The sequence below is a fragment of the Trypanosoma equiperdum genome (genome assembly GCF_001457755.1).
Source record: "Trypanosoma equiperdum strain OVI genome assembly, contig: ctg_602, whole genome shotgun sequence".
Classification (NCBI taxonomy): domain Eukaryota; phylum Euglenozoa; class Kinetoplastea; order Trypanosomatida; family Trypanosomatidae; genus Trypanosoma; species Trypanosoma equiperdum.
Window position 1 is genome coordinate 58786 of NW_027124535.1, and position 12842 is coordinate 71627.

Here is a 12842-nt window from a genome sequence, read left to right on the forward strand (position 1 = left end):
ATGACGAGTATCGAACAGATTGAAATCAGCGGAGTGCGCAGCTTCGACCCTAATCCAAATAACCGTCAGCGCATTGTCTTTAAGAAGCCACTCACTGTTATTCTCGGAAAGAATGGTGCTGGAAAGACAACTATTATTGAGGCACTTCTGAACGCCTGCACGGGTCAAATGCCTCCTGGTGGTGGAACAGAAAAGAGTTCGTTTGTGTACGACCCAAAGGTTGTGGGTGAGAATGATGTGAAGGCTCAGATCCGCCTTCTTTTCACGGGAAGGGGTGGGAAAGTTATGCAGGTTATTCGCTCGTTTCAGGCTACACGGACGCGGAATAAAACCACCTTCGCGACGCTCGATAACATTGTCGCCTTCCAAGATTCTGCGACGGGGAAAATCATATCCAGCACATATCGCGCCAATGACGTGGACCGCGCGATTCCAGACATGCTTGGTGTATCTCCTGCGGTATTGGAGCACGTCATATTCTGCCACCAGGAGGATGGAAATTGGCCCCTCTCCCCCCCGAAGGAAGTGAAGAAGATATTTGACGATATATTTGCAGCCACGCGTTATGTTCTTGCCCTCGACCGTTTGCGGGAGAATAATAAGGAACTGCGCCGCCAGCAGAAGGAACATGAGGCGAGCTTAATGTCATTGTCAGAGCACAGAGAGCAGGCACGCCAAATATCGGCGGATATTACAGTTAAGGAGGAGACTGTCGCAGGTATTAAAGCAAAAACGGATGCGCTGGCACCCCAATTGCAGGAACTGCAAGCCATCGCTACTGCTCTAGATAACGTGGAGCATCGTGCTGAAGGTTTATCTCGAGAAGCAGCTGTCATTGAAGGTCGAATAGGCGAAAAGAGGGAGTCTCTCAGCCGGTTAAACGTTTCCCCGCCCGGATACTCACTGGGGGAGTTACTGCAACGCAGGCAGAACTTCGGTGAAAAGTTGAGGGAACTGGAATCCACTGTTTCGACAAAGAAGGAGCTTATGGAACGGGCGGTGGCGGAGCTTCGCCGTTGTGAAGAAAGTGTTGTGAGCCTCCGCTCCGGTATTGAGTTTCGTGAGAAACAGGAACAGCAGCACAAGAGGGAATGCGAGGAACTCAAGGTAATAATGAGTGATTTGTCTATGAAATTTGTCATCGATGGGGAGATCAATGAGCATTGTTTGACAAAGATAACGGAATATGTTAATGAGGAACTTCACAACGAAGAGCAAAAGCGAAGTGGAGAGCTAAATTCCATAGATGCAGGAATTCGTGCTGTAGAGGATAGAAGGTCCACAACACTTCGTGCGATGGACACCGAAGGTAAGGAGAAGGAAATGAAAGAGGAGCAGCTCCGTCATCTGATGAAGAGATGTGGCGACGCAAAGGAGGCACTCGGTAAGTTGGCTCCGTACGTTACCCCTACACGTCTGAAGAATGTGCAGGACACGATTACCGAGTTGGAAAAACGTGTTGAGGCAATGGAGCTGCTGCAAAAGGGTGACGCGAGGTACAGGCAGCGACAGGACATCTTACAGAGTGTTGAGGCACAAAATAAGGTTGTCGCTCAGTTGCGACAAGAACTGTCCCGACACAAGCAGCGCTCAGGTCGTGAGGCAGAGATGAATCTCCTTCGTACCCAGATTGCGGAAAAGGAGGAAATTATCAACAACCGACTGCAGGAAGAGCTAATTGCAGGACTCAATGACCTTGGCTGCAATACAGGCGGATCGCAGACCCTCACAACTGTAACGATGCAAATCGACAAACTGAGGCGCAAGATGGCAGACACGCTTTATAGCGTCGAAGCAGAGGTCAATGACCTTGATCGCCAGTTGATTGCACTGAAACAGAACCGGTCGCAGTTGGAGGGGAAAATTGTCAGCGAGAATATAGAGCTACAGAGGAAGAGGGTTCAATGTATCAGCAAACTTGGAAATGATGATGCCCTAACTAACTTTGAGGCGCTTCTAGTGGAGGCGCGTGACAGATATCACAAATTGAATGAGAAGCTTAGTGGATCTAAAGCATTGGCCGCATGTCACGCCCACTTTGTGGAGCAGGCTAAGGTTGAGGACAAGTGCCCACTCTGTGGTCGTGCTTTTGGCAGTGAGAATGAGTTGAATGACTTCTTGGCATCCTTTAAGGTGGGTCAACAAACCTCTGGGAAGGATAGCATAAAAGAGGGTGACGTTGAGAAGGCTCTGCAACGCGTGCGCGGACTCGAGCAGTTGGAGTCTGATGTAATGGACGTGAGGCGGCTTGCCGATAATGCACCACAACTGGAGGAGTCACTTAAATCTACGATTAAGCAGATTCGAGACAAAGAAATTCTCCTGGAGGATGTGCACAACAAACGAGACAAAGTGAAGGACGAAATGCAGCGTGCGCAAAAACTGGTTCAGGCTGCGATGGAGGTGAATGCCATGACATCTGAGAAGCAGGCACTACTGCAGCAGCTTAACAGACGAGAGGCAGCATGTGCAGAGGCGAGCACATCTTCCGCTAACATTGGGGGTGCAGGGGAGCCTTGCTGTGCGGGTGAATTAGCGTCACTTTCGTACGAGGAGCTGTCGGACAAGTACGAGTCCGCAAATGCTGAACTTCACCGGTTGAATGTGCTTCTAAGTGAAATGCAGAGAGGGGAAGAGGGAGGCTCTGCCCAAGCACTTGTCAAGGAGCTTACAATGAAGCGGTCGGAACTCTGTGAATTGAAAATGAAGCTTACTCGTCAAGCCGAGGTTGAGGCAACGATTGCTCAATATGCGGAGCAGGAGGAAGGTTACGTCAGCCGTATTGCTGAAATAGACGACCAACGGGAAAAACTGGTGGCCCAACTTGAATCTTACAATAAGGAGTTGGAAGCACTGCATGCAAAGCGGAAGGAGCTTGAGTTGGCGTCTCAACAGGGATACATTGGTCAGCTAAAAAGAACACTAGGACTTCTTTCGGCTGTGCTACCGAGGCTGCGGGATTACATCACTTCAAGGGTTGGCGAAGAGCTCTCAAGAGACAGAGAGAGCTTGTGTGTGAATGAAAAACGACGAGACACGCAAGCTGAAGAGGTCAAGCTTCTCCGCTTATCAATTGACGACACATTGCGTATAATCAATGAAGAGCAGCGGCTCAGAGTGGAAGTGGACAAGTACATTGAGTATCTCGAGAAAAAGGGTTCCATAGAGGAAGATGAAAAACGTTTGAGTGATGTTAGGTGCACCCTTTCTGAGTTGAAAGTAAATGCTGTGCCCGCTGCAGAAGCCGTCCTCGGAAAGGATGTTGTGGAGAGGGAAAGTGTTGGCCGAATTCGTGAGCTTATTCGCGGGAAAATCAGTGCGTTGGAGTGCCTTCGTGCTCAGCAAGATGGTGTCGCCGAGGCGATGCGACAGGACATTGAGAGTCTCAAAGGTCAGCTTACTCGCGATAAGTACAAAGATATTGAAAAGCGCTACCGCACGACCTTCCTGAAGGTCCAGACTACTGAAATTGCGGTTTCGGATGTGGAAAAATATTATCGAGCGCTGGAAAAGGCAGTGCAGACCTACCACCAAGAGAAGATTGCGCAGATCAATCAAATCTTGGCTGACCTTTGGCGACACACCTACAAGGGAAGCGATATTGACACCATTGAACTCCGTTCCGAGGATGATGTCACGTCAACTACAGCGAGGCGGAGTTACAGCTATCGTGTGGTGATGAAACGGGGGAACAGTGAAATGGACATGCGGGGCCGTTGCAGTGCGGGTCAAAAGGTACTTGCCTCTGTTCTCATCCGACTTGCGCTAAGTGAAGCCTTTTGTTGTGACTGCGGAATTCTTGCATTAGATGAGCCGACAACGAATCTTGACGAAGATAACGCGCGTTCTCTTGCGGAGTCGCTACGCATGCTTATTGACAGTCATCGAGCAGTGAAACATTTTCAGCTTATTGTCATTACTCACGATGAGCACTTCGTCCGCGCGCTAGGAGGCCAGGCACTGGATACTTTTTATTACATTCATAAGGATAGAGAGGGCGCCTTTTCTGTGATTGAGGAGCGCACTTTCGATCAGTTGTTCGCGAGTTGAGAGGTGTAAACCTCCTTGCTTACGACTGGATGTGGATGTGCTACCACGCGTGGTCGTGTGTTGAAAACAGAAAGATGTTTGAAGGGGGAAAAAATGAGAAATGGGCGCACTGTGGGGAGTGCGGGAAATAAAAATGGTAGTACGTGAAAGGAGGAGCACCTCAAGGTGGGCTGAGTTGTTTGTTTGTTTTTGTTTTATTGTATTTCACTCTTCAAGTTAGCCCTTTAAACATTGCTGTCTCCCTGTACGTGTAGGCCCTAACTTAGTTGCTGTGCGTCGCTTGCACACGAGTCAGAGGAGAGTAAATAAAAAGAACAGAGAAATGCTAAAAAAGCAAAAGGAAGAGGGATGAATGGGTGACACCCGTGGTGATGGATAGTGGAGAGTTTGAAGATACTTTGTAATGCCCCATCGTTTCTTTATATACAAAAATATATAAACCTATATATCCATCTGTACACAGAGATAAGTCTATATATATATATATATATATATATATATATTACACGTATTCATATATTCAAGATTATATACCTCAAAACTTTCTTCATCTCCCTGCGCATACATCTACAAATACACATATATATGTATATCTATATATGCATGGGCTCATGCAAGCACATTACCTCACGTGCGTAGCACACAAATTGCGCTTATGAGGGTGGGCTCCCATGGTGGAGTGCTGCCAGAACTCCGGTTTCCTCATCGGCGCGACCCTTCTTTTTGTAGTTCCTTTTATTTAATATAAAGATGAAATATATATTTCTTCACTGCGCATACATGTACACCTCTCCGTATATACCATACCTATCACCTTTCCTTTCTACACAATTCCACTGTTATATAAACGATTATACAAACACACGTGTAATATATATATATATATATATATATATGTTCACCACTTTTGTTATGTTTTTTCTTTTTTTTGTGTTTCAGAGTTTTTCGTTACACACATTTTTTTCCTGGTTTTGATGCCGGTCCTGATTCCTTCCTCCCACTCTTATAGTAAAAAAGATGAAGGGAAGGGAGTTTAAAATAAGATTTTTTTAAAAAAGACAAGCTGAGTCGGTAATGATCTGGAGGAGAGCCGTTCTTTTTTTTTTTTTCGTTTTTGTCTATAGAGATTTAAGTATAAGTAACTCTTTGAGTCCTTTAGGGGTCAACTTCCTGATTAAACTCCTTACATTTGTTCAGTCGCTGTGTCCTTCGCATCCGTGCGCATGAAAAAATTAATAAAGTGCTAATTTGCTTTTCTAATCCTCCCTTTTTTTTTCTTTCTCCCCCCACGCATGCTTTTGAAGTTTTGATTCTTTTTAGTAGAAACGATGAGGTCAACTGAGGTCGGGCGTGTTGTGGAGGATTTTATTGTACTCCCTCCGACACCCAAGTCCAAGTGGAAGTTGTCTGATTTCGAGCTTTTGCACAAACTTGGCGGCGGCAATTACGGGGATGTACACCTCGCCTCCGTGAAGGATTGCAATTTTGTTTGCGCGCTGAAAAGGTTGTCCATTAAAAAACTTGCGGATTTTGACATTGCGACGCAACTCCGTCGTGAAATTGAGATCGCTTTTAACACGCGTCACAAGTACCTGCTGCGAACCTATGCATACTTCTTTGACGAAACTGATATTTATCTCATTATGGAGCCATGCAGCAACGGCATGCTTTACACGGAACTCAACCGAGTGAAATGCTTTGCGCCACCGACAGCAGCCCGTTACGTGGCTCAGCTCGCTGAAGCCCTCCTCTACTTGCATCAACATCACATCCTCCACCGCGACATTAAGCCGGAGAATATTTTACTAGATCACAACAATAACATCAAACTGGCGGATTTCGGTTGGTCAGTCCACGATCCGGATAACCGTCGCAAGACATCTTGCGGGACGCCAGAGTATTTTCCACCAGAAATTGTGGGACGACAAGCGTACGATACGAGTGCTGACCTTTGGTGCCTGGGCATCTTCTGTTATGAGCTTCTCGTTGGTAAAACACCGTTTGTTGGAAAGGATACAGACCAAATCTGCAAGAACATTCATTCCATGCACTTCAAAATACCGGAGAATATACCGTCAGAAGCGAAGGACCTCATCGCGAACTTGCTTCTGCGTGATGGGTCACGGAGGCTTGCACTTCACCGTGTCGTGAATCACCAGTTCCTTCTCAAGTATTATTATCTCCCAAACAATTTACAACCTCCCACTGGAAAGCGTCCGCGTCTCGATGCAGAGCCAACTGCAGGGAAAGAGAATTAAAAATCACAACAGAAGCAAAAGTGAAGGAAGGGAGAAAAACACTTTTAGGCATTACCCCGCATGAGTTGTATTGTGCTTGTGTGTTCTCATACAAACACTCTCATAATTGATGGTGTATTTGTACTACTTGTTCACTGCTGTTTATTAGAGAGAGGAAGAATGGGGGCGGGGAAAACAACAACAACAACAGTGACAACCGAAAAGCCTTGCTTCCCTTTTGGTTTATTTCCGAGGGTAAGTCGTGTCTGTTTTTTTTTCTTTCTGTAACTTTAATCTCAAAGTTCCTTACCCAGTTTCTATTTGAATTTAATTATCACTTTTCTTTCGTTTGTTACGCTTGTTTTTCGCCACTTTGCCCGCTTGTGGGAGAGTGTCGGCTCATTTCCTTCACCTACGGAAGAAGTGAAGGGACGTGCGGTGATGATTATTGGATTCTTTGAAGCAGTAAAGGCGTGTAAATGTACACGCATGATGGAGTTGTACACCTGCTGGGCAGTGTTTTACTAGCGGCTAGTGGCAGTTTAGGATTGTGTTCGTGTTGAGTTTGTTTGTTTGTTTGTTTTTTTGCTTTTGCGCTATCATTATTATTGTTGTTGTTTTTTACGTCGCCATTACAATTGTACTGTTATATATTACCCTTCTTCTTGTTTTTGCGCTCGTTTTTCGGCTCGGTTGTTTGTACCCTTCCCATAATTTTTTAGAGGGACAGAGGTGTGATGATGCAACTCATGACTCGTGTTGTTTGTGCTGGCAGACAAGTAAAGCGAGAATCAAAAAAAAAAAATAATAAATAATAATATCGAGAGGAACCCATCAGGCACCTTGTGTGAGGCAATTTGCAAGCGAGGACCAAGAAAATAGAACCCCGCTAGAGGCGTAGATTTCGGAGAGGATTGTTCGATATAACTCCCCCTTTTCTTCACTATTTTCTCACCCCTTCCATCATGTTGAAACCGCTTCTTCGCCAAGTCGCTAATTTCAGGCTCCTTCCTTCTTGCTGTGAATTGAAACACTGCTTTCCCTTTCCCTTTTCCTTTTCCTTTTCCTTTTCCCTTTTCCTTTTTTCTTCTTTTGCTCCCCCCTTCCACTTCGCATGTAAGGGTCGCTTTTTTGTCTCTTTTTCTAAATCACCTTTTAAAAAAAATAATAAATAAATAAATTAAATCTGTAGGCCATTTTCTTGTCACAGAATACAAATTCATATACGTTTTATAGATGGAGTTCTCTGGATCTACATTATCCGTTGTGGAGGTCGAGCACACCGTTAGGCAACTGCGCCCATTTCCCCTTCAAGATATCGGAACGGCAGAGTGGAAGAATCAGCGGGAAGCCGTGGAGCGACTCAACATGTGCACTCATAGTAACGCCGTTCTGAAAAAAGACGATACAGTTAAGGCATTTCTCATAGAACATGAAAAGCTTCCTGTGTTACTGCACGAGTTGTTGGTTATGGAAGTGTGGCGGCAGCGTGTGCTTCCATTGATAAAGGACCAAATAGTCCAGCATCCAGCTGGCATTTACATGTACGTGCAGTACGAGATGGTGTTGCTAAACCTCTTCGAGTGCATCGCATTTCACGAGGAAGTTGTGGTGGCTCTTGACGAGGATGTATTGGAGTTAATTGACTACTGTTGGCGACAGGCTTCGAGACTTTTCGCAGAGCAGAATGTCAACGAAGTGCAGAGCAAACCAACAGCCCGGGATGTTAGCAACGCTGCGAATACGGTGGAGGAGGTCCTCAAAAGTGCGGACCGGCAGATGCTTCATGCCATTTATCAGCGTGCAATGGCTTCCCTTTCTATCCTGTGGTTTATCATCGATCGGTTGAACCAACTTCCTCTCGCGGCGTCCAACTCGGTTCTCGTGAAGAACGATCTCATTCTTGGACTTACGGAGGTGATGTTGCTTCAGCCGTGGTTACGGCGCTCCTCAGAGGCAACACAGAAGTTTTTCAACGGTGAGTTCAAAGACATTCCGCGGGCTGATGTATTGCTTGTTTGTACGCCTGAGGCCCACACATGGTTTTCGCTCCATAAACTACTTTGTGACCCGGAGTGCCGGCGGCGGTACTCGTATACACAAAGCAAGAAGGAACTCATCCTGCGCATTCGACATTTTCTTAATGACACCCTCGTTGATCAAATACCAGCTCTTGCGAGCTTGCAGAGGGCGCTTGAGGAGCTTTCGTTTCTCCAACCGCCCAGCGGAACAGAAGAAAAGTTTAAAAGCACTCTTACGATTGAGCAGGTCCCACGTATCATGACGTTGGTGGAGGTGGAGAGAAAAGGGAGTTGGGACGATCTCGCGTCCACGTTACGTGCCATGCTGCAGGACCCGAGTGTTCGCAACGAGGACGCGATGAGGTTATCGAGAATATTTGACGAAATGTTTTCCGATCAGTTGAAGTAACGAACATCTGATATATCCACATGCGATGAAACCATCCGGGTCTGCGTGTCAAAATGGCTGAGGTAAGAAATTACAGACCTAGAAAGGAGGTACAGAGTTATAATATATACATATTGGGTGGATACTGAAGGATAGTGCGGCCCGTTTGTTTTACCCCATATTTTTTCAGCACACACACACACACACTCTCTCTCCCTCTTTCATTTCTTACCTTTTCATTTTACTTAATTCTTATGGCAACGGCCACTGCTGCCTTTCCGTTGTGTGGAAAAAGTATGTCAGCATCTTTGATCTCCTGAAAGGGGAGTAGCAAGGGAGGAGTTGAATAATTGTAGACGATAGTTCACGGCACGGGTAAACGTACCGTAATAAGGACGCGCAACAAACTGTGTGTAGTTGTGTGTGTCTATCTTATAGTTTCGTGCGTGTGACGTTTTTTTTTTTTAGATTCCAGTTCTTATAGAATAATAGAGCGGGGGGTTGGGCGAGGGGGTGTGCAAAAAGTTATATATATATATATATACCAGATCCTGCAGGCAGGTTCTTCGCACTGCAGCTCTGAAGTGAGAAAGCTAAGGCGGTTGGCGTAGGGGGAACTGATATAAGATATACAGTGAAAGTTGTTCTTTGAGAAAGTAAGAGGTGGACGGAGGTGAGGCGCTAGGACTAATAGTGGCGCCTGATATATTGTGCGACATTCGGTGTACGTTAGAAGGGCATGTCTGATGTTCCGGAGCTTCCGTCATTTGAGGCGGCGGACGTTGACGACCGTCCGCCACCTCCATCGATCAGTGACTACCCCATAGGCTGTGAGGTGGGTCTCGTGGATATCAACATTGCCAAGGTGGCACAGACGGAGGAGTTGTGGGAGCCTTTCATGGACCACTTCTTTACTCAAGGAAGACGGACGGTGCGGGTGGTGAGACACCAGGGCGATTATACCTTTGTGGTAAGCGAGGAAGATTCCATGATTGTGGGTTGCACATTGTACCGTGCCTGTCTTTGTGAACCTAAGGTGCGCATCGGTAAGTACGGTGGCACCAATGCCATAGTTTTAGGGTGTGACAGCACACACTCCATTGAGAGACGCACTTCCGGTTTGTCTGTCGTGACGGATCGTGAAGGTGATGCGGTGTGGGGCCCTGACTCGCCATTTCCTGATGGCGCAGCTGCCGATGGGGCCCCGGTGCCTGAATTTACGCCCCCAAGAGAGTCTGAGATTCCTTCGGACTGCCTCGAACGTGGGGGCCCATGTGTGCAGGAGCAACCAACGAAAGGGCAGGCCACACTGGAGGAGCGACGGTACAATTCTGCGTTAATGAAGGCCTACGATGCTAGGATGAGGAAGGATTATAGTGAAGCCGTGCGGTACTGCACCAAGGCGTTGAGGCATTGTCCCAGTGGCTGTGTGAGAGCATTAGCTAACCGTTCAGCTATGTACCTGAGCATGCGTGACCCGAAAGCGGCCCTTGCGGATGCTCTTAAGGTGATTGAGCTGATGCCCAGCAACTATGTAGGCTACGTTCGCGCGGGTAATGCCATGCGTGGATTGAAGCGGAATGGAGAGGCACGGAACTTTTACCAGGAGGCACTAAAGTTGGACCCAAACAACGAAACAATTAAGTATCTAGAAAAAGATAACGCGGTGCTGATGGTGTACGCTTCGAGGCGGCGCAGAGGGCAGCATGCCTACGTTAGTGTGGATCGATCGACCCTTAATATCATTCTCGTATCGGGGAAGGATCAGTGTGCAGGTGACGTAGCCTGGGAAGAAATAACGTCTATTGTAGCTCCACTCGGTGAGACTGCGGATCTTTGCGATGCATCAGCGTGTATTTGCCCCCCACACGTGTGTGGAAACTGTTACCGACCACTTACCAAAGTCGAGGATTTCTTCAACTCTCTTGTAGGTGTGGAGCTTAGTCTCTTGAATGAGCTGTACAGCGGATGCAATGCTGTAAGTTGTACTTACAGCTGTGGCACCGTGTTCTGCTCAGAGAATTGTCGTACGAAGGGTTGGGCTTCTCACCACTGGATAGAATGCCCTGTTATCGGCAAGTGGCGTGAAGCATTTAAGAATATACCTGCTGTTTACAGATCGTTCTACGCTGATTGTGCGTCCCACATAAATATGGTGACACCTGCAAAGGAGCAGGCAAACGGCTCGACAGATGGCCGTGATGGTTCCAGCAATTATGACGGCCCGTTTGCTTCACTTGCCTTATCTGTGGAGGGTAACCTAACTCAGGCACTGATTGCGTGCTGTCGACTTGCTTGCCGTATGTTTGTGGATGCCGTTAGTCGTGGACAGGCACTGAAGGATGTGGTCCTGCCATACAATTGGTTGTTGCCAGAAGATTGTAGCTACGTTCGTGTGACTGACGAAGGGGCAGCCAATAACGTGTTCACCCTAATCGCTAACAAGATGCTTAGACCCGTTTACGTATCACTTGAGCGGTGCTTTGATAACGAAGAGGGGGAATATCTTTCATTTGAGCTCTTCCTTCGCTTTTTTGAGCGAGCCCGCTTCAACAGCATCAAGTTACGCACATCATTGTGGCCCACCGTGCAGAAGGAAGCAAGGTGCTACAAGGAGCGACCCGCAGGTTTCGGTACCACAGAAATCGTAGGAGGACGAAATGTAGGTGTCTCTCTGGACCGGCAGTTGGAACACATTCAGTCGGCCCAAGCGACCTCTGTTGCGGGTTATTACGAGTACCTTGCGCTTTTTACCGCCTTTCCGGCGGCTTTCTCTCCACAACCGACCCGAAGTAAGCGAAACTTGGAGTCGCCGCGTCACAACTTGAATTTGAGGTTGGATATCGAGTCCTCTGCGATGATTCGAGCGGATGCAATTGAATATATTGCCGAAGGCGAGCAAATGGCTGTGGATCGATTGACTACAACATATTTTGTGTAGTTGGTGAAAACAAACTGCGTTTAACTCCAGTGGGTGCCGGCACGTGCTTCGTGGGAACTTTGTTTTGTGATGTGTTAAAGTTGCGGGGCGGGTTAGGAGTCATGAATGCGTGGGACGAAAAAAAAGCAACAAAGAAACTCGCGAGCACAAACAAGCATGCACAAACGCAATCAAAGACCAACAACAAAGCGGAAGTGGCAGTGCAGAAGGCGGTGTGTGATGGCAGTTTCCCACCACCACCGCCACCACCCCCCCCCAAAAAAAAAAGAAAAGGGAGACATTTGATGTTTTATTGTTTTGTTTTGTTTTTTCGACCCAAGTAGCGACAACCCTAGTCATTAGCGGCACGAGTTGGAAGAGGAAAGTTAAGGTAATGCTGTCTACTCCCGCTTCCCCGTCTGCTTTGTTATGCTTTTTGGAGAATAAAACTGTGACTGGGAAAACAAGAGGGATGGGAATACTGTTTTAGCTGGTATTGGTGCCACTTGTAAACTTTTCTTTTCCCTTACTGGGTAGGTTCAATCGGACGGAAAATGTTTAACGTTAAGATGATCGTTTATTTGTTAACATATGCCAACGATAAAGTAAAGCGTATTATATGTTTGCGGTTGGTTGCGGTAGGAAAAGGGCTGATGCCTCGAATGGCCTGTCGTTCCTCAACGTGGAGTGTTTGGGGAGGAGGGGAAGATTCAGATGGAACGCTCCGGGCCAGTTGTTTTCTTCCGTGTTTTTCCTTTAGTTGGACATCCTTTTTCTACACCCCCATAAGTGCGAAAGGTTTTCTTGTGGTTGGCTACCCTCAACCACTTTTGTTCACATTGATTATGTTTTCTTACGCTTGGCTGTTGGATTACCCCCCTCGTTCATACCTAGGTTGGCTACAGTGGAGGCCTTTATTTTTGTTTAATTTCTGTGAAACCTTCCCTTCCCTTACTTTCCTCCCCTGAATGTATTCTGGAAATGTTAGTGTTTTAGGACATGGCGCCATGTTCACCTTGCGGGACCACTGGAGAAGAGGAGTGAAGGGTATGTGAAGGAAAAGGGAGTAAACAAAAAAAAGCGTGATAACGTTGATGGAACCCAATTTCGTTTATTGTCCTCTCTTTTTGTCTTTTTTTTTTTGATCCGTGGGATATCGTCCGCTTGCCTTTTGCTCTGCCAATGGGTGACGCGGGTCTTTTTTTTTTTTTTTGTGTGTGTGTGTG

At 46.9% G+C, this 12842-nt stretch overlaps 4 protein-coding genes across 4 annotated transcripts; all 4 read left to right on the plus strand.

The window, feature by feature from the left end:
* Positions 1-4050, plus strand: TEOVI_000274800 (RAD50 DNA repair-like protein; the record flags this gene model as incomplete). Its single annotated transcript, XM_067225773.1, has 1 exon — positions 1-4050. One exon carries the CDS (start codon positions 1-3, stop codon positions 4048-4050), a length of 4050 nt encoding a protein of 1349 aa, XP_067081874.1.
* Positions 4051-5378: 1328 nt separating this feature from the next.
* TEOVI_000274900 (aurora B kinase) lies at positions 5379-6308 on the plus strand (the record flags this gene model as incomplete). The annotated part of the gene is made up of 1 exon (XM_067225774.1): positions 5379-6308. One exon carries the CDS (start codon positions 5379-5381, stop codon positions 6306-6308), a length of 930 nt encoding a protein of 309 aa, XP_067081875.1.
* Positions 6309-7523: 1215 nt separating this feature from the next.
* Positions 7524-8717, plus strand: TEOVI_000275000 (uncharacterized protein; the record flags this gene model as incomplete). The annotated part of the gene is made up of 1 exon (XM_067225775.1): positions 7524-8717. One exon carries the CDS (start codon positions 7524-7526, stop codon positions 8715-8717), a length of 1194 nt encoding a protein of 397 aa, XP_067081876.1.
* A 718-nt stretch (positions 8718-9435) lies between these two features.
* TEOVI_000275100 (TPR repeat, putative) lies at positions 9436-11637 on the plus strand (the record flags this gene model as incomplete). The annotated part of the gene is made up of 1 exon (XM_067225776.1): positions 9436-11637. The coding sequence occupies one exon, from the start codon at positions 9436-9438 to the stop codon at positions 11635-11637; it is 2202 nt and encodes a 733-aa protein (XP_067081877.1).
* Positions 11638-12842: the final 1205 nt, after the last annotated feature.